This window comes from Cuculus canorus, chromosome 3 (genome assembly GCF_017976375.1).
Source record: "Cuculus canorus isolate bCucCan1 chromosome 3, bCucCan1.pri, whole genome shotgun sequence".
NCBI classification, from domain to species: domain Eukaryota; kingdom Metazoa; phylum Chordata; class Aves; order Cuculiformes; family Cuculidae; genus Cuculus; species Cuculus canorus.
The window spans coordinates 81198231-81221389 of NC_071403.1; the positions used below are offsets into that span (position 1 = coordinate 81198231).

Here is a 23159-nt window from a genome sequence, read left to right on the forward strand (position 1 = left end):
GTGGTTTTGTTGGGTTTTTTTTTTCTTTCATATAAGCTTTTAACTTCCTGGAATGAAGTAGAATGTTTTTTAAATACGTCTGAAACATTAGTATGATTCTGATTTTGGGCAGGCCGCTGTAGTAGCTCATTTGAATTGCCATTAAAGGACTCAGTAGGTCAGATATCTGGGTAGATGACATCCACTGTGATCTAAAAGGTTCTACCTCTATAGTGAGTTTCATCCTATTCAAGAGATTTATACCTATTCAGTAGCCTGTTTTAAAAAACACAGACTAGAAACTTGATAAGCCAGAAATAAATTTCTTCTGGGAATTCTGCCCAGAACTTTGCTCAAGCGTACTTTGTTTTATTTGGTACAGTGTTTTTCCAAGGGAAGGTGTAAGGCTGTAATTCTTTTCCTGCCCAAATAGTATGTTTCCCAATGTTAACGTGTAGCCCTCTTTCAAACCTATTGTTGTTCCCTTCCTCCGGTGGTTTAGTTATGAGACAGAGTTAAAATCAAAAGAGACATTTAAGAATTTACTAAGGATTTCATTTAAGAATTTACTGATAATTTCCTAACTGTTGTAATTCTTGCTTGCACTGTGAGTAGCCCCTTTCAAACAGTCACAGACACAAGCGCCAGTACAGGGTATTAAGATCCGAAACAATTTGTGGTGTCAATATAATTTATATTACATAAACATAAATATATAAAAGATATGTGTGTATATAGTTAATTAATGTAAATAATACAATATCCTCAAATATTCCAGATTGCCAAAGACATGCATTTTGGTCCTTTTTTCAAATAAACAGCCAAACAAATAAAATAACCCCCTAATTTATTTAAGTATCTAAATGGTATGGAAAATATGGAAAAGGGGGGGAAGAAGGTCCCTAGAAGACTTGGGCCTACTTTATAGTCTCAGGTAGGGGCCAACACGTGTCACATTGACTTGATTACTGCTGTTTTGGGGACTTATTAATTTAAGCTTTCAGACTGACTCCAGGCGCTATTGATCTCTCTATTTATAATATCAATCCATTACACACAAGAATTTTATCTGTAGGGGGGTTGTTTTGGTCCTGAGATAAGTTACCCATTTGCTCATGTTAGTGGTTGCAAGTCACTGTCATTCCACAAAGCCTGGTTAGGGAGGCTGCTGTAAAGATCTGATTTCTCAGACTTTGAAAAGTTTTTCAATGTACTGTTGAAATTCAGTTTTCTATGACGAGTCTTCCTTGAAAAGTTAAATATAACAAAATGACAGAAAGCTTCTATAGACTTTTTGGAGTTATGAAGTAAGTGCTGAAACACCAAGCTTTTATTTATGTGTTGTAAAACAACAGGGTAATAATATTGTATGTGGCATACACGTTGCAGAGACTAACAATGTAGTGAACTGTGTTAGCTCTCAGGAGCTATTTATGTACAGTAATAAGGCTAGAGAGGAGCAGTCCAAGTGTGCAATTCAATATTGAAGTGATGCAAAGCCTCGGCCTGAGGCAAACAGGTGCCATTATTTCACACCAGCAGAGCATTTACTCCCTCGTTTTCTATACACAACACGTTCGGCAGTTGCACACATCTACACAGAATTGAGATTGTCACCTTCATAAGTCTTCCAAGGTTACTTAAATATTTAGCAGACCTAGGACGTGTTACTTCTGCCTCATACCAGAAGCGTAATATAATGTGTTTGGTGACATTATACATGGGAAGCTAAAATGAAAAAATAATACAGTAATGCCTCCACCACTAGAGAGGAGAAAGTGACAACACTGGAAGGAACGGCTGTGCTAGGGGAGAAGGCAATAGAATCATAGAACAGTTTGGGTTGGAAGGGACCTTAAAGCTCATCTAGTTCCAACTCCCCTACCATGGGCAGGAACACTTCACACTACATCAGGTTGCCCAAGGCCCCATCCAACCTGGCCTTGAACACCTCCAGGGATGGGGCGTCCACAACTTCCCTGGGCAACCCGTGCCAGTGCTGCACCACTCTCATGGTGAAGAAATTCTTTCTTATGTCTAATCTAAAACTGCCCCTCTCCAGTTTATACCCATTGCCCCTAGTCCTATCACTACAAGCCTTTGTAAACAGTCCCTCCCAGCTTTTCTGTAGCCCCTTCTGGTACTGGAAGGTTTCTATCGGAGCTTTCTCTTCTCCAGGCTGAACAAGTCCAACTCTCTCAGCCTGTCCTCATATTGGAGGTGCTCCAGCCCTCTGATCATCTTTGTAGCCCTCCTCTGGACCCATTCCAACAGCTCCATATCCTTCTCACGTTGAGGATTCCAGAACTGGACACAATATTCCAGACGAGGTCTCACAAGAGAGGAGTAGAGGGGCAGAGTCACCTCCATTGACCTGCTGGCCACGCTTCTTTGGATGTGACCCAGGATACAGTTGGCTTTCTGGGCTGTGAGCGCATACTGCCGGCTTGTGTCAAGCTTCTCACCGACCAGCACCCCCAAGTCCTTCTCCGCAGGGCTGCTCTTAATCACATCATCCCCCATCCTGAAGAAAGAAAAATGTAAAGAAATGTATATTTATATACACACACACACACACACACGTGTGACGTGACATACCCGCTGGTACTTGTTGGAGGATGGCTAAGCTGCAGCACCCCTCCCAAACTCCTTGCACGACAAGAGATGGCCTCAGATGTGGTGAGTGGGAAGCACTACCGTGCTGAAAAAAATTGTAGCCAGCTCTATCTTCATGCTTTTAAATTCCAGGACATATTAAATACCTAAAAGGCATTGTGCCATTTTCTATTGCAAGATCTACTCCTGCTTTAAACCAATATTTAGCTGGATTCTTCTGGCTTTTCAAAGTAGCATTCTCGGCTATGTAATCATAGAAGAAAGGGAAAGTCTTAACTCTATTCCTATTAATGCAATGAGGTTATGTTTCATCACTTTGGAGTGTATTTATATGTGTAAGTATGAAGCATACATTTATTTTTCATTCTAAAAATGATTTAAAGAAAAAAGACTTCTGCTGTGATAACACTTTCAGTGAGACAAGAGCTGTATAAGAAAACTGAAATTCAGTAGACTTTTAAAAGAAGTAAAAGGGGAAAAAAGTCTCAACTTAGCGAGGTTGGAAATGAAGACACCGAAATTCAGTATTTTTGGTTTCTTCTATCACAAAAGATGTCCAGGTTTTGTGTTTGCTTTGTTGTTTCCTGTTAGAGGATAGAGGGGAAAAAAGGAAGAAAAAAAAAAAAAAAACAAACTCAAGAAATGCAAGGCATTAATGCATTATAATAATGTGTGCTGTAAAACATAAGAACTGTGTGGTAGAGCCAAATTACGATTACCGTTGGAGGTCAGGGCCAAGTTCTCTTTGCTTGATCCTACAACCTGTGGCACGGAGAGAGTTGTATGTGTTTCTGGATAACCAGTTTTAGCAGAATCGGCATCAATGATTTAACCGTGCATCTCATTCCTTGACTGTCTGATCCAAAACCCTTAAATCCTTTCAGCTTTAGCCTAAACCCTGGCTTCATTAATCTTCCTACAATTGCTGCACTTCCAGCCAATCTTCCTGTCTCCTGCTCCTTGCTGGCAGTTGATCATTCTTGAAATTGGCTTTGCACTGAGAATACACTGGTTCCCCACCTAAGCTGGAGAGACAGAAGAGTATTTCAGAAAGACATCTTATGTAATTTACTATATTTAAATTCATGTTAAATTGTCTACAGATTGCAATTCATGCCATGAGCAACTGTGGTCTGATATCACATTACACCTCACTGTTTTATCATATCAAAAGGATTATTTGCCTTTCACTTATGTCTTCTGTGGGCTAGTGCTTTACGCAATTTGGTTTATCTGATAAATCTGAATGAAAAAAATAGATATAAATTACTGCATAAATGCCAGGCCACTGCTTTAAAATAGTTGCAAATCTAGCTCTGACAATAGCAGTATTTTGGAGAAACTATTCTAGTCTCTCTAGAAGGTAGTGTCCACTTAAGATGCATCTTCATGCAAACTGTACTTTAAAACCCATTATGTCAAATAATGTTGTTTTAGGGAAGTGACATGTAGGATAGTCTCATCTTTGCAGAATAATCCTTTCCAAATTGTGTGTATTGTAACTATTTGTTTTTCCAAGGATGTGTTGGAAAGGATCCAACTGGATAAAGTGTCCCCACAGTGCCATAGTCTTATGTGTATGAAATATTTTTAATTCCCTTTTCAAAAAGCATTGGACTTCATAACCCTTCAGAAATATTTTGGTCAAATGCTGGAATGCGTAGTTTTGCTTAGTCAAGTACCCCACTGGGGGTCCTTGGGGAAACATGGCAAAGAAGGGAACACAAAGTGTGGCCTGGAGTTTTTGTAGAACTTTCCAGCCTCCTGTGTGCTCTTCTGGTCTGCAGGCTATGTGCCAAGCCTCTTTAGTTGACTTCCCTCTGCTAAAATGTGATTTTTAGAATTAACTAACTCTTGCGTAGTTTATACACACTGAAATATGTTTCATTTTCCACTGCCTTGAAGGCTGTTTTATCCTCTAAGTTGGAAAGCCTCTTATCTAAATGAAACAGCCTTAAATTGTTGGATGTAGTTCATTAAATTCTTGGATAACTAGAAGTCTCTCCGGCACTTAGCAAGTGATATTAGGATGAGAAGTGCTGATCCACCTTCTAAATGTAAGGAATTGAATTCTTTGCAAGCTGCCATAATTTCTACAAGGCATGTTTAAAAATAATCAATAAGTGTTAAATTTCCGTTTCCAATTTTTGCCCTTTCTCAACTACTGTAAATCCAGGTAAACCTCTTTGAATTGAGGAGAGTTGCTACGGATATGAGTTAATGCAGAATTCGAGTTCTCTCTTCATTTCAGTGCATCACCTGATATTTGTGCTTAGACAGAGGGTTTCAGAGTTCGTTAAATCATGCAAGATTTTGAGGTGGCAAATATCCTTTGGCATCTCACACTTTCCTAAAATGCTGTTTAATTATTTTCACTATGGGAAAGAACTCTCAATAGATATCAAGGATGCAGTTATGTTTTTAACTGACGTGTTCACTGAGCATTGTCTGCTTTCTAAAGAACAGCCACTATTTCCCCTGTTGGTTTTCCTACCATTTTTATATCCCCTTCATTGATTATTTCTTAAAACCATAGAGTACAAAACTAAATGCTTAAAATAATGTCCATGGTATCCCTTGAAGAATTCCCTCTCTCTGCAGCTGCTTGCCAAAGAAATTAGTGTTTGGATGTTCTTTTCCTAGCAATGACTGAACGGGTTTCCTGTACTTTCACAGGTAGTAAAATTAATCTGTCATACAACCACCCAAATTCAGTTTCTACATTTATTCATTGTTTTCTCTCTCTCCTCAGCCAAAAATAACCCCCATATTTGTAGTTCTTACTCATTCTCCTTGTAGATTGTACTTCTTTTTTTCAGTAGTCATGTTGTCTTCTAAATCAGGAATCTATTTCTAGTCTTTTACTGTTAGAGATTTATATAAAGATTTAAAATGTACGCATAGAAGATCATCCTCTCTGGAATAAATTGAAGCTGACAACTTTTGAAAAGCAATCTTAAATAATTTGTTTTAATAACACATTACTTCCCCTCTCTTAACTTTACCATTCAAAGCATTGGTATCTGCTGTATGATTTTTTTTTATGTGGCTTTTTAGCTGATTTTTTATTTGTAGTTATGTTTTCAGCATCAAGGCACAATTGAGCTAGTGAGCGCTCGCTTGCCTTCATGGTACCCTGACTTTGATTCCAGTTGAGCTGGACAGCCACCAGGAGCCGCGACAACTCTACGGGAAATAAGATCTGTAGGAAATAAGTTCATGCTGTGCTAATTTTGCACTGATTTTCAAATGCCACACATCCAAATACATTTGTACTTCTGAATTATTGTTACTGATATATAATAAGATGTAGTGAAAGTTTTGTGACAAGTGACAGTGCACAAGAACTTGTCCTTGGCAGTCAGTGGTTAAATTAGAGTCTGTTGTAAGCTTGCCTTCTGATTTTCAGATTTTCTGGTGCAATCCAAGAACGAAAGAAATGACTGTTGCTGCATCATCTAAATGGTTTATTTTTCTTTGCTGTGCTGCAAATGAGTTTCCTAGAATTAAATACTTAAGGGTAATAGGAATAGTGAGTGTTTGCAATGAATAAAATTAGGTAAATTGAAACCTTTACTGCTAAGCATCCCACATGACTTTATAATTGAAAAAAATTATAGCAAAACATGTCTAAAACAGGTAAGATAGAACGAAATAATGTTAGTGTTGTCAAACAGGATATCTCTTTTTTTCTCCCGGTGAGTATGTCTGAAATATTGCAATAATAAACAGTTCATTAGTCAGATGTTTTCAATTATGCTTTCTGTGTTTCATCTGGTATTTTTATATGAGGTAGGTAATTGGTGCATTCAGCATTACAGACTGTGTAGATTTATGTACTTCCACTTAGCTAAAAAAATGAATTAAAATGCAGGTGATCATACTGCAGCCCTTATGGAGCTCTCCAAAAAGCATAGTGGGCATTCATGTAATACCTCCCATTCAGCTCATTCCAAGCACCTTTGATTTTTGCAAATGATGTATAAATGAGTAGCTGATTGTACCTTAACCTCTGAAGTAACCCTATTAAAATAACTCTATGCAGCAATTCAGAATTGGAAGGACTATGTGTATGAGATTAATAGATAAGTGAAAATTAAGCTGTTGTTCCAGCTGTTCCTGCCCTTACATGCTATGTGACCTGCTGTAGAAATCATTTCGTTCTAAGACTTTTTATAGTTCCAATAGTCTACAGACCAGAGAAAATGAGTTAACAAAGTAATGTGAAAATGTAAGTAGTTTCTTCTCTCTACTATCTCTTCATCTCTTCCTTTAAAATTATATTGCAGAAAATCTCAAATTATTTTGAAAAAGAAAAAGCAGAGTAAGGAAATATGTGTGCTTAAAGGTGATTTTTTTAAACAGTGAACCATCTGCAGCTAGTAAACATGATAAAAATGTTCATGAGTTAGAAAACATCTGGAGGAAGATTGTGCATTGTTGTAGTTTCTAGGTACTTTCCTTTTCTTAAATTGTCATTCAAATTAATATGTAAACTGTGACAGATAAAGTACTTTCATGTTAATTACAACCACATCCAAAACAACTGAAAAAATACCACTTTTGGTCTGATTTTACTTAGCAAGTTTATACTGTCACTTGAGTTTTCTTAGAACACAGTCTTGCAACCAACTTAAAACTTAAGTACCATGAACCTAAAATAAATGCTGAGAAATATAGCTGTTTGGAAGGAGAAATAAACAAATATGCAGGCTGAGTATTTGCTTACTGTTCGGTCATGAGAGCATGAGAGAGCCAGGGAAGCTACATTTGGATCACTTGAACTATGAGAAAGGTCAGAAAAAGAGGAATGGGGTGGCCCTATTTTTGTCTCCAGGCTTTTCCTTAAAAAATACAAGTAATTCTCTTCGTATTTTGTACAAAATCCTGTTTTCACTAGAATATTGCCTACATCCCTCCCTTTCATCCAGAAGCCAACCTGATTTTGTACTCCAATGGGAAAGTCCATCTTTCGCAAAGCTGGTGCTGAGTATCTCTCAGTAAGTGTATAATGGTTTCTCTGATAAGTTTTTGTAACATAAGTGATCACATCTGGTACAAATATTGTAGTGGTGCAGAAAATTATAGATTGGAAGGGACCTGTCAGCCTTGCACTCCAGTGCATCAGGTGTTCCCTCAGCTTAGGGTCGGCTGCGAACTTGCTAAGGATGTTTTCTGTACCTTGATCTAGTTGCTGACTTAACATTCAATGTTTTTTTTTTTTTGGCTGTCTGTAAGTATTATCAATGTAACACTTTGTGGTTTTAAATATCCGATGTCTCAATGTCTCACACTGTGGTTATTGTAGAAAGTCAACATGAAATCTCTGAATTCATCCGGCATTTTCAGAACTCAGAGTTAGAGTTATTTTGGGTAATGTGTATGATACAGACCTCTCCCAAGTTAAATATCATTTGTACAGGTATAGCTTTGCTTTCTTCCTATTTCTGTACAGAAGAAAAGTATATTCTTTACTGGCTCGTATTCTCTCTTCTGTAAAAGTTTTACATCATAGAAAAAGAAGTAGCTTTATTATTTTTTTTCATAACCTGTTCCTGGTAAACTGGGTGTATCGATGTTCTCACTTCAAGCATGGAATTGGATTAAGCTATTTTGGGAAAAGCAATTGTTGTTCTGGAATAAGGGTTTCACAGAGAGAGTTAATGAGGATTGACTGTTTGATATTTGATTTATGGCATCCTTTCATCCTTGATTATTTCTATGGGAAGAATAACCCTTGGATTTTAGTTGTATCTGAGGCATTCAGTATTACTGCAGGTAGCAAGCAAGATCTGTCCTAGAAGGCAGTGGGAATCTCTGTTCTCCTTCTTAAAGAGGTGACTCTTTGTCTAAAGCATTTCTGGCTTCAGTACTGTGTTATACTCCATAAATATTCCACTGTATTAACTAAACAGATAGTCAGCTTAAGACCAGTTTCGATTCTTGAGAGATATTTTTTAGCAAACTTCCTTTGGTTTTGTTCACACTGGCATAGTGTGCACAATAATGGTATCTTGAAGTCTTGGGGCTTTAAACAAGATATTGGCTCTATTTCTGTGCATAGGTCACTATGGTGATATGCAAAATTTAGAATCCATTCTGAAAATCTGGAAATGAGAACAAATTTCACAGAAGGAAGTATTTGCAAATATTTTGATCATCTATTGTTCTGATATACTTGTAAGATGTATGAAGAAATGTTTGTCTTAAAAAACAGTGCAGCCTTTATCTGTTTTTGGACTAAATGTATTTCTGGTTTAATGGTAATTAATTTGGTAAGAATGGCTTGGTGGTACTAATGATTATATTTAAATATCAAACTTTCTGTGAATTCTGTGTAAAAATAGAAGAGAGTTTGGAGAACAATGTTTTGAGTATCTTTGATGTGGTAATTGGAGTATATTCATTTCACATGACTGTCATTAAGGAAGGCAGACGAAATACCGTCATTGAGTTTTGTAGGTGTGATTCCCATGTATGGACATTCTTTTTAATCAGTGAAAGAGATTACTGAAAGATAAACTACTGATAGTTTCAACTTTGGTCTCAACAGAGGAAAGAGAGAAAGAGAAGAAAAATATGTTTCATTGAGGGATGTGTCTGTCACTGCACTTGATGGGAAGTTCCTAGTCCTGTACTGTTGCTAGGTGATATGTGACAGAAAAGGTATTTGAACCAGTTTTGAAATCTGTATCAGGGTCATTAACAGTAAATTTAACCCATGTTTAGCTCAAGGCAAGAGTGTTCTGTTTCTGAGGGTCACACTGTTTAAGAGGCAATGCAGAATAATGGCCCCTTAGCACAGAGCGGTGTGGGGTGTAACACTTGCTGTGGGATTGTCTTACCTCCAGAAGTTAGGCATCTCCTGTAAACAGCTTGGACCTGCATCTCCTGTACTCACTAGGCAAGGAACAGACTGTCCTCTCTGACACAGGTGGGGAAACGCCTGCTGAGAGAGGTGTCTCGCTTCTGGCTTGGCTGGAGGTGCAGATGGGAGTGACTGGACAAGATGAGACACTTAACCTATAGAGACAAAGAAAAGAAGCAACTCTTTAGTGTCATTATGGATCCAAGAAGTCTTGCAGACAGTAACGGTGTGCTTTAGCTAGCACAGGTGGTGCAAAATCACTTGAACAGGGTACTGGAAAGCAATACCTACCCTTATTTGGTCTTCTGTACTGGGCAGCTTGCTCTGCAGAGTTTGGTTGAATCAGTTCAGCAGAGTCGTGGCTTGGGAGGTCTGCTGAAATCCTTAGCTAGCCATAGGGGTGAGTGTCGTGATTTCAAGAGAATCTTAGTGTTTCTTATTTATACTGCCCACTACAGCAACTTGCCTGACGGTTAAAGTGTTAAGATTTGATATTTTGAGATCTGAGTCAGATACACGAAATATACAATATTTACTTATTTATGTAGTATTTATTTATTTATTTATTTATGTACAGTTTTGTTGATAAACACTGTGTGATAAGGCATTCCTGAAGATAAGACTTTGTTCTATTTGAAGAAACTCTGTGGGATTTTTGCCTTTGACAGAGTCACAATGTAAGGTCCTATTTCATCAAGGTTCCTTGTTTAATTTAAGCACAAATCTGACTGCTTTCTTGGAAAATTCCATGCATATGTAGCTACTTACACTTCTTTCCCCCTTTCTTCCCTCTCTTGAGATACATAAAAAGCTAGAAAAATATAAATGTCATTTTGAATATTTGGAAATCTTATTCTGATGAGCATGGAGTAAGATGAAATTCTGTTGCTAGTTTTTGAAACCTCTCCAATCTTGAAGTTATTGGTTCAAAACTAGAGCAATTTGCAACTGTAATGTAGAGACTAGGGAATTCTGAAGTACTTGTACAGCTATGCAATACAGTTCAAAAATCTACAATACAATGTACAGTTCTGACCAGCCCTGCTTTACTGAAGGAATTCCTTCTTTAAATACAATGTTTTGAACTTCGAGTGTGGAATTTTAGTACCAGAAACAGAAAGCATTTGGAAATTGCAAGTCCGCAGTCATAAAAATAGCTGATAAACACTGACTTTGTATATGGGGCTTGCTGGGGGCAGGGCGGGTATTTGGGGTTGTTGTTTCTTTAAACATCTACTTTGTAGAGGCTTTGGGATGCTTTTCATACCTACAGCATCAGTAGGACATGGGTATTTAATTGATATCTAAAGCCAATGTTTTACTGTATGAGATGCATGAGAAAATTATTTCAGTTGGCAAGAGTGTATGGCATTTTGCATGCACAGGAGTAAATGTCATCTAGATAATGATAGTGCGCACTGTGTGAGGTTTATAAGCGTAGTATACTCTGTAATGACTCCTTTAGATTTTTTGCATTGTAAATTACTGTCTTAAAACACAAAAAAAATCCCTGTTGTTTAATTGCACAACTGTTCTAGCAATCCACAAGTGCTGAGTGAGTCTTCTAATAATCACCCCGTTTGGCCGTCAGATTGTCTGCAACTCTTAAACCCCAAGGAAAATCTTTAGCATCGGACCAATTCTTTTACTGTTTCATATAGTTCTAGGATCAGAGAGAGTTGCTTTCAGAGATGGTGCTGCAGTTTTGAGAAGCATTCTTTACAAAAGGTGGTGCCTTACATCTGAGGTGAAACCTTGGCTGACCTGCTGCCTCTTGACGACTTTAAATCAGTGTTTGAGATTTACTGCATGGCAGCCTTATATCTCTGTGTGGCAATGCATTAAAAAAAACACCAGAAAATTTTTGTAGACAATTGGCATGTTTCAGGTTTTCAGGAAAAACTTAAAGGACATGGGAATACTATTACAAGAGACTAAGGCATTTACTGTAATGTGCAGAGCACATGTTAATTGGAATGTGCATGTGAAGAGTAACACCAACCACAGCCAAAGGCAGTTTTCATGGGGATTGTTATTAATTTGGCTGAATAGTGTTTTTAGTTTACACTATTTTTGTGATTTCCACTGAAAGGAAAATACAGCACAAGAAAGTTTTCCTTTCTGGTTGAAATCTATTTTTATCTGTCTGTCTACAGAAATCTGGTTTGTAACTGAACATCATTATTCGGTATTTGTTCATGAATGTTGTAGGACTTCCATAAGCTTATTTTTTTCTTCATGCTTCTGGCTAATTTTTTCTATTTTCTGGTTTCGTTTCAGATTGATTTAAGGTATATTTTCTTTGATAGTTTTGTCAAGACAGCAGAACCAGATAGGGAGGGCTTTTTACCAAATGAGCAGATAGTCTCTGGCCAACTCTTGCCTCAGTTTGTAATGGTTAATGTTACTTTTAATGGATTCTAAAGCTGTTTGTGCTGCTGATATCATCCCAGTCACCTCCTCTGTATTTGCCAGCTCACAGTTTACATCTCGCTCCAGGAATCTGTCAGCCCTTTAACCACAGAGGTGTCCCATCAGAAACTCTGGCTTTCCTGACCTGGTTTCTGGGCAAGTCTTCAGGCAGCTCTAGTCCTTGAGCTGAAGCTCCTGCTAGACTTCAGTGGAAGGGAAGGAGCAAGCTGACATCTAGACCTTTTGAGTAAAAGAGACAAATGGATGCTGCTTTGCAGAAAACATCAAAGCTGACTCAATAAATCATTGTGCAACAAAAAGAACTTCAATGAGTTACATGGGCGCTGTCAATAGGCTGCTGTTTCTTGAGCATCTCATGGATGCGTTCCCTAACCTGATAGAGCTTCAGTAGCTTGTGTTTAAAAAATGACTATAATCAATATTCAATAGGTATAATTCTTCTGAATCTCTCTCAGAGACCTCAATATGTTCATAATAAGGCCACATTCTAGCAGAGAGCTTACACCAAAACCCAGTCTGTCCATTAGTGAGCCAGTATATCAAATGCAGCTCCAAACAGCAGCAGACTTTCTGTCTCGTTCCCCAAAATGGGATTACCAAAATAAAATTAATCTGATTTACATAAAATAAGCTAAAATTGGTCTTGCTGCTTGTTTTTTATCCCCGCATGCTTTCCTATCATCTCCACAGGAAAACTTGCTGATGTTTTAAAAAGGGCTCTGATTCATAGAGCTTCGGTAGTCTTCGGGATTTTGATAAAGGATATTTTTCTCATCTGTAGTAGTGGTTGCATTTAAGTGTGGTAATAAAGGAGCCGAGCAGCTTATGACGATTTTGAAGAGCTGATGGGGTGCTTTGGTACCTAAGTTTGAGAGTTTCATATCTAAGGACCAAAGAAATTACCTAGCTTATCAGCTAAGGGCTAAGTTGTCACTGACAAGTGGAAATGCAGCTGCCATTTTTAAAAGGGCAAATACACCCATGGCAGGGGCCAAAAAGGGCCTGACTCCTCTTAATATCAAAATTATCCTCTTTCACTGAACTCACATATGTATATATAAAAATAAAATACCAATTTTAAGTCCATGGAGCGCATTGCAGGTTACACTGAGATATCCCAGGATATGCAGTAAATGCCCTTTATTAATAGGTGCTGAATGGGAGCCATGTAATGGCTTGCTCTAAGTGACTGTGTACTTCAAACTTTGTTAGACAAGTCTTAAACAGAACAGAAGAATTCGGCTTTTTACTCATCCAAACCCAGCAACCCAAAGAGGATGGTCTGCCTAATTTCTTGCCTTTAAAACCTAGAGAAAAATCCTGTGATTTGAAGGACCAAATTCACACTGACATTGACTGGTTGGCCACTTACTCTGCACTTCTAAAAACCTTACTAAGACAGTCCCAGATAAGTTCTCTTTTGAGGAATATGCTTCGGAAAAGCATCTCATTTTCAAACATGTTTCTTTTTTATTCTGTGATGCGTGGCTAATGTGTATCTCAGACATCCTGTACTTGACTATTAATATGAAGGAAAAAGGTTATCTTCTTTTTTTTTTTTTTGCTGATACAATTGCAATTCGTCACCAAGAGTGAAAGTGTGAGCGAGGGGTTCAGCCAGGGAAAGGAAGAAAGGAAAACAAATATGTGAAAGAGAATAAAACCAGATAGACAATCCTATTCAGTTTGAGTTCAGAAAGAATGATGCTTTTCCCAGATGGACCCTTTAGTGGAGGTATTTGTCAGTCTGATTTTGCGTTTGAAATCATATAGAGTAGAAAGCAGATGAGTTCTCGTGTCTCAGAGAAATTAAACAAAGTTTAGTAACATTCAGCCTGTAAATTAAAGAGAAAGTAGCCCATCTACAATCAAGTCATCACTTACTTTCCAGCATCAGAATGTTTCTCTAGCTTTCCTCCTGGATGTAAGCTATAGAATTTCTATGCCTTTCTTCTTCAGATCCTCATCCCTGGCACACAACTACTATTTTTATATCCCTCTTCTGTTTTCTCTTATGTGAAAGCCCGTCATTAACTTGTTTATATATGAAATCGTCTTCGTCTCAGAGCGCAATCATATTCCCTCTTTATAGAGCCCTCAAATAGGATTATTCTGTCTGTTCTCCTGCAATTCTTGCCATCATACCCAGTATTTAATGAGGCTCAGCATTTTATGATAGACTTTCTTTAGAGTTGATATGCCATACTTCAAAATTTTCTCCCAAACCTTGTGAAGCATCTGGTTAACATATGTGTAACTCTATTGCCTACACACTGAAATGATACCAATCTGGAGATGCCCTTTAGACTGAGGTCTCGTTTATACAGGATTTCCTGCAAGATCTATGAAAAACGGTCCTTTTCATCATCGTAAGCTTATCAGCCTGTTACGCTAAATTTAATTTGTATCAGTCAGAGGAGATTTACATTCTTATTCAAAAGTTATTAAACATTAAGAAGTACTGTAAACCCTAAACATATGCAGACAGTGGGGGGACAAGGTTAATGTGAGAATGAAATGTAAACTGCAGTATATATTTATGTCAGTTTTGAAATCATTTGATCTCTAGACAGGATTTGTCATCCCATAGTGATGCTGTTTGGTGGGCATTTTTTAGGATTTATAGTAGACCAAAAAGTTTTGCCTTTTGGGAAGCCTGAGCTTTCAAATTATACTGACCTTGTTCAAAGAACTGAGTTCAGTCGGTCAGGGCCTCTTTTCATCTGCATTTGCCTTTATCAGTTTGATCTTGAGGCAAAGGACCAAGCAGTTTTCTTAGTTTAAAAAATAGAGTATATTTCTTGGAAATGCTGCAGCCTAACAGAAACTAGAAGAGTCACAAAATAACCCGAACTTTTTTCTCACTTGCTTATGCTGCCAATGAAGCTGAGGTTCAGGCTATTATTAGCTGATAAATGCCATTGAATATATCTTTCCTTCACAGAAGCGTTGTGTAGTCATTTCTATATCGGATAGAAACCTTAAAAAAAGATTTATAAATTGAATATATCTGACAATTTAAATAATACATGGCATTTCAGACATGAACTAAAAAGCACAGGGCGTGACCATTAAACTTTACTCATTTCATAGTGTTTATGACAGTTAATTCCAGTCTTCTCAATTCCTTAGGGAAAACTAAGTTCTCATTTTGAGCTTTATCTAAAATCCATTGAAATCATAGAGAATCTCTTTGCTGAGGCCAGTAGCCTTTGGACAGATTGTGTTGTTTTGATAAGCAAAACAATTTACATATGCTTATCTTCTGAGTCAAAGTAATTGAGATTAGGAATGTGCAGCCATCAACTGAACAGTTTTTGGTCTGTCCTGTAATAATAAAGAGCTCAGAGGCTTTGAAGGATTTACAGTAGTGATTTTCTTTTTATTCTGGTTTAATAATTTTAAATATTCTAATGACTAATTAACCAGATCAGAATGTAGTGTGATGCTTAAACTGTTCAAAATTAGAAAAGCTTTGAAAATTGAATTATTTGCAAAAATATCCACGTCTCTTAGTAAAACTACTTGCAAAGATTTTAAACTATTTTGTAATGTATTTACGTGCAGGATCCAAAACTGCGTGAACTGTTGGATGCTGGGAACCTTGGAGGTCGACTGGAAAATCGAATGATAACTGTTGTCTATGGTCCAGACCTGGTCAATATATCATACTTGAACTTGGTGGCATTCCAGGAGGACATAGCAAAGGTAATATACACTCATCTGTGTCATGTAAAATTAATGTTTTTAAATTATTGGTTTGAGTTATGAATAAATGCGATAAAAGTGGAGATTTCTGTGAAATGAAATTTAATTCTGTTATTGAGCTGTGCTGCTCAGTACCCAAGAAGAAATGTGCAATCAATTTTTTTCAAGGATTTTATTCAGTGAAGTTGTTACTGATACGTGTGTTCATCTTGAGAACTTTGCTTGCAAAGCCCGAATAAGCACTGTGAAAATAATGGTACATGCAAATTTTTACTCAGCTACAAGTAGTGTACTGTGACTCTCTAAATGCATAGTGATAGCTTTCAGTAGTTATCACCCTTTTATGTTTGTTCTAAGTGTAGAAGAACTATGGATCACCTGTGAGGTTGAGGTTTGTGAATGGTTGGCTTTTTAAGGTTGGCCTGAATCACCACAGTGGGAATCTACTGCTCTACTTGGTATACTGAAGTATGCCGGTAATCAGACACCTAATTTAACTCACATGACTCTTTCTGCTCATGTTCAGAGACCAATGTTTAGCATTTTATTTTGTATGCTGATAGCCCTTGATAAGAATTATGAAGTCAACGTCATTACCTTAGTCAAGTCTTTTTTCCATGCAGCCATATAGTGTCTTCATTTCTGTCCACCACACCATGTAAAACACAGTAGTGTGCAACAAGCAAGTTATGATTGAATTTGGTGCATGGTTATTTTTTTCTTCTTCCACCTTCTGTATGACTCATTTTTGTTCAATGAAGTGGGAGCTCCTTGATTTATCTATTCCAGATTGACTATTCAGAGCTATTTCTCTTTCCACTTCCATTCATGTAGATAGACTGATGACAGCCTGCAGATAACCACACACAGAACACATTTTCATATGGTTTCCATCCTCAAGTCCAATAGATTGCACTGTAAAGTTTCTGTGCAGAGTTCTGTAGTTTAGCAGCGGTAAGCAGTTATTTTGTCATCTCGCAGGCAACATGGATGGTCAGACAGTGATCATAGGATGAAACCTGTAAGTTAGGAGGATGTATTTTTGCTTGCCAGTTTTCTGTCTCTGCTAATCTTCATTAGACTACTGATTAGTCAACTTGGCAGAAGCAGTTTCTGCTATTAGTTTGATGTAGAGAAACAAAATAAGTTGGTGGTGGTCCATGGACTGCTGGGTGAGAAGTGCTGTCCTCAGATTTGCAAATGCAGAGCTACGCTCTGTTGGCATGGTTAAGAAATCTTAATACTGCAAAAGTGAAAGCAATTGAAACAACCCTTCAGGAAAGAAAACCTAAGGATACGATGGGAAAAGAAAAGATATGCTAAAGCTTTCCCAGCAAAAATTGTTAGCCCTTACCAAGGAAGAGGGAAAAATCACCTAAATTAGAAGCATATGTCCCTTTTCACTTTTCTTTCCTGCCAGCAATGAGTGAACTTTAATCTATTTGCTAAAACAGTGCAAAAATAAATATTTTAGGGCTGTTTTCTCTTTGGTAATGGTACCTTAAAATAAAATCATATTTTAGGGAAGCTGGGCTGCTCTAAATCCTGACTAACTCCTACAATGTGAGTAACTAAGAATCTGAGTCTTTGGAAATGCAGTAGACCAAATAAAATCATACTTTATCAGTCAGACACTGTGGTCTGGGGATGCAATTTTCAAAGCACTACAGATTAGCTGCACTTGCTTTGAAATCCCATTAAATATACCTATTGTTTCAATGAGAGCAGAGTTTGATAACTGATGAAGGCATCTATAAGTTCTTCCTTTTTGTTTTTTTTTAATTTATATTCCTTTTTCTTCAACTTTTTACAAGCCATACCATAAAATCTGGTCCTTATCATCTTCAGGTCCCATGTGATAACTTAGAGAAGTTGTTATATATAAGCATATCAGGCACAAATCATCTGTTCGGGGAGCTTTGAGAAGGTGTGGAAATACAAGAAGTTTTCGGCATTGCACATGGAGAATTTGACCCATCCTCTTGCTGATGTTCCAGGGAAAGCAAATGCCAATGAAAAACTCCCCCACCCTTTCCTATGCATGAATATTTTTCAGGGTTTTTGACAAGTATCAATTGGTCCTCCTCTGAAGGAGAAAGGCAAAGTAAACTGTAAAAGTCTTAGTAAGGCAGTTAAAATTATTCAATCATGGGGCTTTCTTCCTCTGCAGAAGGCTTCCTCTTCTTCTAGAGACTCTGTTCATCACATCCACTGGCCAAGTTGTGGGAAAATTGTGGAAATATGAGCCTTGGGCTATTCAGCTTGTTCTAAGTGAACTAAAAACAGAACTAGAAATGGTGAAGTAGTCACGATGTACTGATTCCTCCAGGAGAAAATAACTAAATGTTTAAAGTACATTAATGATGAGCTGAAGGGCACTGAGCAGCTGGTTTGCTCAAGGAATGCATCTTGAAATTCATTACCTAATGGTCTAAAAGGCGGTTTGCTAGACATATCTCAATGGTGAAGAGGAGCAGCACTGCTGGAGCACTTGCTTATTTTCAGACGTGTGTGTCTGGGGATAGGGTTTGTAGGCATCCACAAACATACCACTACAGAAGCCAGGATAAGGAATGTAGTTTATTCTCGAATCCTGTTCTAAGTGGATACTCTTTTTCGCTGTTCCCAACGTGAAGTCCATCCTGTCAGCCTCTGTGTCTCCTGTGCCACATTTCTTTCTCTTCCCAAATCCAGTAACTTCAAAAGTGAATTTCCCATCTTTTCTTTCTTTTCTCTACCTCTTTCGTGCCTCTCATGCTTCTTATGCCTCTCTCTTCTATCTCATGAATCATAGAATCATAGAATCACTAGGTTGGAAAGGACCCAGTGGATCATCGAGTCCAACCATTCCTAACACTCCCTAAACCATGCCCCTCAGCACCTCGTCCACCCGTCCCTTAAACAACTCCAGGGAAGGTGACTCAACCACCTCCCTGGGCAGCCTGTTCCAATGCCCAATGACCCTTTCTGTGAAAGATGTTTTCTAGCCTGAACCTCCCCTGGTGCAGCTTGAGGCCATTCCCCCTTGTCCTGTCCCCTGTCACTTGGGAGAAGAGGCCAGCTCCCTCCTCTCCACAACCTCCTTTCAGGTAGTTGTAGAGAGTAATAAGGTCTCCCCGCAGCCTCCTCTTCTCCAGGCTAAACAACCCCGGCTCTCTCAGCCACTCCTCGTAAGACTTGTTCTCCAGCCCCCTCACCAGCTTCGTTGCTCTTCTCTGGACACGCTCCAGAACCTCAACATCCTTCTTGTGGTGAGGGGCCCAGAACTGAACACAGTACTCAAGGTGCGGTCTCACCAGTGCCGAGTACAGAAGGAGGATAACCTCCCTGAACCTGCTGGTCACACTGTTTCTGATACAAGGCAAGATCCCATTGGCCTTCTTGGCCACCTGGGCACATTGCTGGCTCATGTTCAGTCGGCTGTCAACCAGCACCTCCAGGTCCTTCTCCTCTAGGCAGCTTTCTAGCCAGACTTCTCCTAGTCTGTAGCACTGCATAGGATTGTTATGCCCCAAGTGCAGGACTTGGCATTTGGCCTTGTTAAACCTCATGCCATTGGCCTCAGCCCAGCAGTCCAGCCTGTTCAGGTCCCTTTGCAGAGCCTCCCTACCCACCATCAGATCCACACTTCCTCCCAGCTTAGTGTCATCTGCAAACTTGCTAAGGGTGCACTCAATGCCTTTATCCAGGTCATTGATAAAGACATTGAACAGGGCTGGACCCGGTACCAAGCCCCAAGGAACCTCACTTGTAACAGGCCTCCAGCTGGAGTTAACTCCATTGACCACCACTCTCTGGGCCCGGCCATCCAACCGGTTTTCCACCCAGAAGAGTGTGCACCTGTCCAGGACAGAGGCAGACAGATTCTGAAGCAGAATGCTGTGAGAAACTGTGTCAAAGGCTTTACTGAAGTCCAAGAAGATTACATCTACAGCCTTTCCCTCATCCAGTAGTCGAGTCACTTTGTCATAGAAGGCGATCAGGTTAGTTTGGCAAGACCTGCCTTTCATGAACCCGTGTTGACTGGGCCTGATCACCTGGTTCTCTTGCATGTGCTGCATGATAGCACTCAAGATCACCTGTTCCATGACTTTCCCCAGCACTGAGGTCAGACTGACAGGCCTGTATTCCATGGATCCTCCCTGTAACCCTTCTTGTAGATGGGCAAAACATTAGCCAGCCTCCAGTCCAGTGGAACTTCGCCAGTCAGCCAGGACCGCGGGAAGATGATGGAAAGGGGTTTGGAAAGGACATCCGCCAGCTCCTTCAATACTCTTAGGTGGATCCCATCCGGCCCCATAGACTTGTGGGTGTCTAGCTGGGCAATCAAGTCTCTAACTGCCTCCTCTTGGATCATGGGGGCCACGTTCTGCTCCACTAACTCCTGGGTTTGTACACAGGGGCAACAACTTCCCTTACTATTAAAGACTGAGGCAAAGAAGGCATTAAGTACCTCAGCCTTGTCTTCATCCCATGTCACTGTTGTTCCTTCTGCATCCAATAGGGACTGAATATTCTCCCTAGTCCTCCTTTTCTTGTTAATATATTTGTAGAACGAATTTTTATTTGATTTTTAGTTGAAGATCAAAGAGAATGAAGATCAAAGAGAATGTACCCCCTCTGATGACTGGAAATGGGGATTGTGTATCAACAGATGAGGAAAAGGCTGAGGTACTCAACAACGTTTTTGCCTCAGTCTTCTCTGATAACTGTTCTCATCGCCCTTCCTGGGTCATGGGACAGCAAGATGGTGACCAGGGAGATAAACACTACCCCCCACAGTACAGGAGAATCATGTTCATGAACACCTGAGGAACCTGAACATGTTTAAGTCCATGGGACCTGATGAGATGCATCCCAGAGTCCTGAGAGAATTGGCAGATGTGGTTGCCAAGCCACTTTCCATGATAGTTGAAAAGTCATGGCAATCAGGACAAGTCCGTGGTGACTGGAAGAAGGGTAACATTGTGCCCATTTTTAAAAAGGGTAGAAAAGACGACCCTGAGAACTACAGACCTGTCAGCCTCACCTTTGTGCCTGGGAGGATCATGGAAGAGATCCTCCTAGAAGCTCTGCTAAAGCACATGGAGGACAGGGACGTGATTAATGGCAGCCAGCATGGCTTCACCAGGGGCAAGTCCTGCCTGACCAACTTGGCCGCTTTCTATGATGGGGTAACCGCAGCAGTGGACATGGGTAAACTGATGGATGTGATCTATCTAGACTTCTGTAAAGCCTTTGACACGGTCCCCCACAACATCCTTCTCTCTGAATTGGAGAGATGTGGATTTGATGGGTAGATGGTAAGGTGGATAAGAAACTGGTTGGATGGTCACATTCAGAGAGTAGTGGTCAGTGTCTCAAAGTCCAGATTGAGGTCCATGACGGTCCCTCAGGGGTCCGTACTGGGACTGGTGCTGTTTAATATCTTTATCAATGATATTGACAGCGAGATTGAGGGGAGTAGTTGCCACACCATAAGAATGGGATGTCATCCAGAGGGATCTGGACAGACTGGAGAAGTGGGCCTGTGATAACCTCATGAGGTTCAACAAGGCCAAGTGCAAGGTCCTGCACCTAGGTTGGGGCAATCCCCATTTTCAGTACACGATGGGGGATGATGTGCTTGAGAGCAGCCCTGCAGAGAAGGACTTGGGGGTGCTGGTTCATGAGAAGCTCAACATGAGCTGGCAATGTGCGCTCGCAGCCCAGAAGGCCAACTGTATCCTGGGCTGCATCAAAGGCCTATGGCCAGCAGGCTGAGGGAGGTGATACTGCCCCTCTATTCCTCTCTTGTGAGAGCTTGTCTGGAATATTGTGTCCAGTTCTGGAATCCTCAATGTGAGAAGGATATGGAGCTGTTGGAATGGGTCTAGAGGAGGGCTACAAAGATGATCGGAGGGCTGGAGCACCTTCCCTATGAGGACGGGCTGAGAGAGTTGGGCCTATTCAGCCTGGAGAAGAGAAGGCTCAGAGGAGATCTTATAGTGACCTTCCAGTACCTGAAGGGGGGCTACAGGAAAGCTCGGGAGGGGCTATTCATAAAGGCTTGTGGGGGTAGGACCAGGGGGATGGGTATAAACTGGAGAGGGGCAGATTTAGACTGGACATTAGGAAAAATTTCTTCACTATGAGAGTGGTGAGGCACTGGCACAGGTTGCACAGGGAAGCTGTGGCTGCCCCATCCTTGGAGGTGTTCAAGGCCAGGATGGATGGGGCGTTGGGAAGCCTGGTCTAGTGGGACATGTCCCTGTCCATGGCAGGGGAGTTGGAACTAGATGATCTTTAAGGTCCCCTCCAACCGTTACTATACTGTGATACTATGCCAACTCTGTTCTCACCACACCAGTCTGTCCTGGCCATACAGACCCCTATCAAGAGCCTAAGGAATTCTGTTTCTTCTCAGTTTGATGATCTTTGGATCAGATACATCACTAAGAGGCAATGAATTCCTCTGTAAGCAAGGTGATGTAGTCAAAGATGTTTCACAAATTCTGCTATACTGTGCTTTCCAGCTTATATCTTCTTTTTTTCCAGCTTCTTAGGCATACTTAAGAGCTTGATCAGTGTAATAAAATGGTATAACAAACTATTTAAATTCATGTGCATTTGATTTATTTTTTTAAATAAAATCTTGTAAGGGTGCAGAAAGTGTAGAATTTCAGCAGCTTAACCTCCCACCAAAAACAAATGTGCAAGAAATGCTGCCTTCACATGTAGTCAGTTCTGATTTGAAGGAAGAGTTCTCAAGAATGTGCACTATCTTTTCTTATGAAAAAAATCTCATCTCTTCTGTTGAGATAAATGTCTTATGGTATGTATCCTGGTGCGTGCAGTAGGGGAGAGAAATTACTTCACTGAGCAACACATTTCCAAGAGAACTGCTGCTTACACGCTACCTGCCAAAGCACTGAACAGTTAAATAATCTGTTTGTAAAGTTCATGGGAGTTATATAAATATGTATTAGTATAAAAGGATGGCGCCAAGAGGAAATTGGGTTCAGGGAGCTCTTATCATGATTGATGTGACTTGCTTGGAGTTGAATGTCAGAAGGCTGGGTTCTTCCGTGACCAAACGGGATCAGAGACTTCCAGTCTACAAACAGTTTGTTGGCATTATTACAGTCCTATTTCAAAATACCCAGATTTCTATTTTCCTTTTGTATTGCATCTGTACAGGAGTCTACAGCTACCACAGTGATTCAGGGGCTCTTATAACCTTTCCACAGAAGGCTGTTTTCTTTCTATGCATAACAGCTTTCTTCCCTGCAGAGTGCTCTCATCGAGCGCTGCCTTCTGGAATCGCTGTTGCTGGTGAAGACAGCTGCAGAGCGCATCACGCGTGGAGTTAGAGGACTTTGTACCACACAGTAAAACCAAGGAAACAGACATTTGGTAGCTAAAGCAGCAAGAGTCATCTTGGCTCACAATTTGATGCAAGCCCATCAAAGTCAGTCCTAATAATCTCCTTTATTTCTTCGAGTCTGTGCTCAGGATGATTGTTTCTCCTCCTGCTGAGGTTTTCAGACCAGCAGCTGGAAAGGTGATGTGATCC

The 23159-nt window shown here is 39.8% G+C and overlaps 1 protein-coding gene across 2 annotated transcripts in view; it reads left to right on the forward strand.

Moving 5' to 3' along the window:
- The window catches only part of PLCB1 (phospholipase C beta 1), a 411218-nt gene that overhangs the window by 230005 nt on the left and 158054 nt on the right, over nt 1-23159 (forward strand). For both annotated transcript variants that reach the window (XM_009556561.2, XM_054062286.1), the window contains exon 4: nt 15464-15604. In XM_009556561.2, coding sequence (XP_009554856.1) covers nt 15464-15604 — 141 coding nt within the window. The remainder of the gene's footprint in view (nt 1-15463; nt 15605-23159) is intronic.